At 49.3% G+C, this 3,116-nt stretch overlaps 1 protein-coding gene across 1 annotated transcript in view; it reads right to left on the reverse strand.

The window, feature by feature from the left end:
* The window catches only part of LOC104509454 (membrane-associated guanylate kinase, WW and PDZ domain-containing protein 3), a gene marked incomplete at both ends in the record, with an annotated part of 13,930 nt that overhangs the window by 10,336 nt on the left and 478 nt on the right, over nucleotides 1-3,116 (reverse strand). Inside the window, one exon of the mRNA XM_010151397.1 lies at nucleotides 1,599-1,718. Coding sequence (XP_010149699.1) covers nucleotides 1,599-1,718 — 120 coding nt within the window. The remainder of the gene's footprint in view (nucleotides 1-1,598; nucleotides 1,719-3,116) is intronic.

The raw sequence follows: 3,116 nt of genomic DNA on the forward strand, positions 1-3,116 counted from the left end.
GGATATGGTTTTGGCCATGTAAAAAAAATGCGTAAGAAACCCTTTAGGAAATACGGGTGAGGGCGAGGCTCCACGTGCTGACGCCAAAAAAAGGGGAGCTGGGGAAAAAAGAAAGTGCTAACTTAGTCTAAATTTGCTCAGGAGATTTCCAAAGACGGGATAAAGTTAACAGACAGCACAGGGCATGGAAAACAAGGACTTCAGATGGTTTTGGCCATGTAAAAAAAATGCGTAAGAAACCCTTTAGGAAATACGGGTGAGGGCGAGGCTCCACGTGCTGACGCCAAAAAAAGGGGAGCTGGGGAAAAAAGAAAGTGCTAACTTAGTCTAAATTTGCTCAGGAGATTTCCAAAGACGGGATAAAGTTAACAGACAGCACAGGGCATGGAAAACAAGGACTTCAGAGCCTCTCACAGGGGTTTCTGCTCTGGGGAGGTATTTTTTCTGAAGGGGAGGAGATCAGTCAAATTCATTCAGGTGGCAGTAAAACCAGCACCCACCAAGTAAGTGCTCTAGCTGCCTGCTTCGAGCTGCTTGAATCAAACGTGTGTTCAACTCGTGTAAAGATCAGGCAGGTTCATAATCGGGTGAATTCTGGGGAGCATCAACGAAAGCTGCATGTGCTGAGCATTTCTGAAACTTTGGCTGTAATTCAGTTGACTTCCAGCACAACTACAGACTTGAAAAACAGAGTCAGTAGATCCAAACAGCCATGGGAGATGTTTGCAGTCTCGTCTGCTCACAGTGCCCTAAGCCCTTCAAGAGCAAGAGGCAGCCTGGCCATCACCACTCGCAACCCAGCTGCACGCTGGTCCTGCTCCTCGGGAGTGCGGGGCACCCGGGCCGAGCCAGCCAAGCTGGTCTCTCCTCCCTCTCACTTAAAAACAGTGGGTTTCGGTCTGACCCACCTCCCAAGTACAGGGAACCTTAAAGTTATCTCTGACCACCATCACACCCTTTAAACCAAAGCAAAGCAAAAGCCCATCACATGGGGGCAGCCCCACGACTCCTCTGGCTAACAGTTCACCTTCATCACAAGGCTCTTCACCCTCACACTACCCAAACCAACGCTGCTGCAGATTTGGATTCACCCAAACCAACGCTGCTGCAGATTTGGATTCACCCAAACCAACGCTGCTGCAGATTCGGACAATCTGCTCTAGCGCTGTTGAGCTTTTCATTGCAAAATACTTTTTTTTCCCTGCTGGATCCGGATTTCCCTTGCCTTCTGTCATTGTGACGTGCACCTCAGAGAAGAACACGGCTCTGTTCTCAGAGGTTTGAACAGAACTGACTGAATTCCATTTAAAATAAATCTGCCAAGCGCAAACATTTCCAGAATGCTGCTTCAGGAACGCCATAGGGAAAATAATCAGATTGCACTGGGACTCATGATTCTACCAAAGACCTGAGGACAGGACCACTGCTCTTCACAGGTACTCCAAAACCAGATCCAATATCGCCCCTCTACTCGTGTAGTGACCATCAGTGGGCAGGAAAAGTGGCAGCTCCTGGGTACAGGGAGCTACACTTGGACCAAAGCACTGGACAGGAGTTCTGGGTGCTTATTCCCACCCCATTAAACGCCGTCAACCTACCATCATACGTTCCACTTTCGAGCAACGCTCCGCTTTCCTCCAGTGCTTTGAACTGCTCAACGGGAATGAAATTATAGTCTACCCCAGGGACCTCCCCATCTCTGGGAGCCCTCGTAGTGCCTGCAAAGACAGAGAACACACTCGTGTAAGATACTGCACTGCTGCCCGCTTACCACATGCTGCCTGCTGTACAATTCAGTAAAAACAATACATTTTTGAGTCTTTATACTAGGATGATGTCACTCCAGTGAGATAAGAGAATACTGGCGAGCAAGTGAACAATAACGTATAAAAACTAGGCCAATAAATTACATAGAAATGACACTTCTGGCAATGAGGAAGGAGGAGAAGAAAGGCTGGGTGACGTGGTAATTAGAGAGAATTCTTTCTTATGCTCAGTGAACTGAAAACTTGTTGCGTGGCAGCTGAGGACGCCTGGGCCAGGCAGTAGCAGTCTGGGAGCTTGTTTAAGAGCTGCGGCATTTTAACAGCGCTGGAAGGGTGCTGCTTCTTGCTGCTGTTCCCACCAGGACCAATCACCGATTTCTAATGGGCTCAGCATGACTAGGACATCTGAGTTTTGGGCCACCAAATCTGTAACTGGGCACAAAACCTATTTTCTAATCTTACAATTTGGAGTGTAATTCACCTGCGCTCCAACCCCCAGCTACAGGTAACCAGTAAATTGCTGCACTGATGCCGAAGTGTTATGTTTATAAATACGGGCCACCCACCGCTGTAATGGCTTAATTAAAGCTCCCCTGGAACAGACTCCACTGATTCATTATTGCCTATAACCTACCAGCATTTTATAGGCACGTGTCACTTTTTTCAGGCACCAGCATGAATGAGAGCGTTTCACTATTATTATCTTTCAAGAAAGCCACACGCTCTCGGGCACACTCGGTATGTGAATGATGCTAAATTGAGAATGGAATTCCTGTAGTTACAGAAACGTCAGTCAACAAACTTCTACGTTTTTAGTGCAATGAATACTTAAGTGACATCGGCGAGGAGTCTTTTGATCGGCGAACCTGTGAGACTAGGTAGAGGATGATCTCGTGATAACCTAGAAGTGCGGTGGCGCAGAAGGGCGAGAAGCAAAGGCAGGGCACCTGGCAGCATCCCGTACCTCCAACGGTGCCTTCTGGCAGCGGCCTTTAGCGGCTGCTGGAGGCAGCTAAGAGCTGACCCTGGGAGGCTAGCAGAGGCTGAGAGCAGCAGGGCTGGCCGAACTGACCAGACAGGTCCATCCACATTCTCTGACTAATTCTTGCTGTGACCCTAACGCTTGGCCACGAGCTGCTTCTTCCGCTTCCGCCTGGGCCACGAATTCGCTCTCCCTCTTGCTGGCAGCTCCCTGTACTACCTTCTCACGAGGTAATAACAGTTCCCCTGTATCTTCTGCCACCCTTTCCACACAGGACCCTCCTGCTGACGTTTTCCCTGTGCCGTCAGCCCGGATCGGCCGAGCCTCTCCATCCCCACGGAAGACACGGAAACATTCGCGCAAAGACG

The sequence above is a fragment of the Eurypyga helias genome, unplaced genomic scaffold (genome assembly GCF_000690775.1).
Source record: "Eurypyga helias isolate BGI_N326 unplaced genomic scaffold, ASM69077v1 scaffold12685, whole genome shotgun sequence".
NCBI lineage: Eukaryota > Metazoa > Chordata > Aves > Eurypygiformes > Eurypygidae > Eurypyga > Eurypyga helias.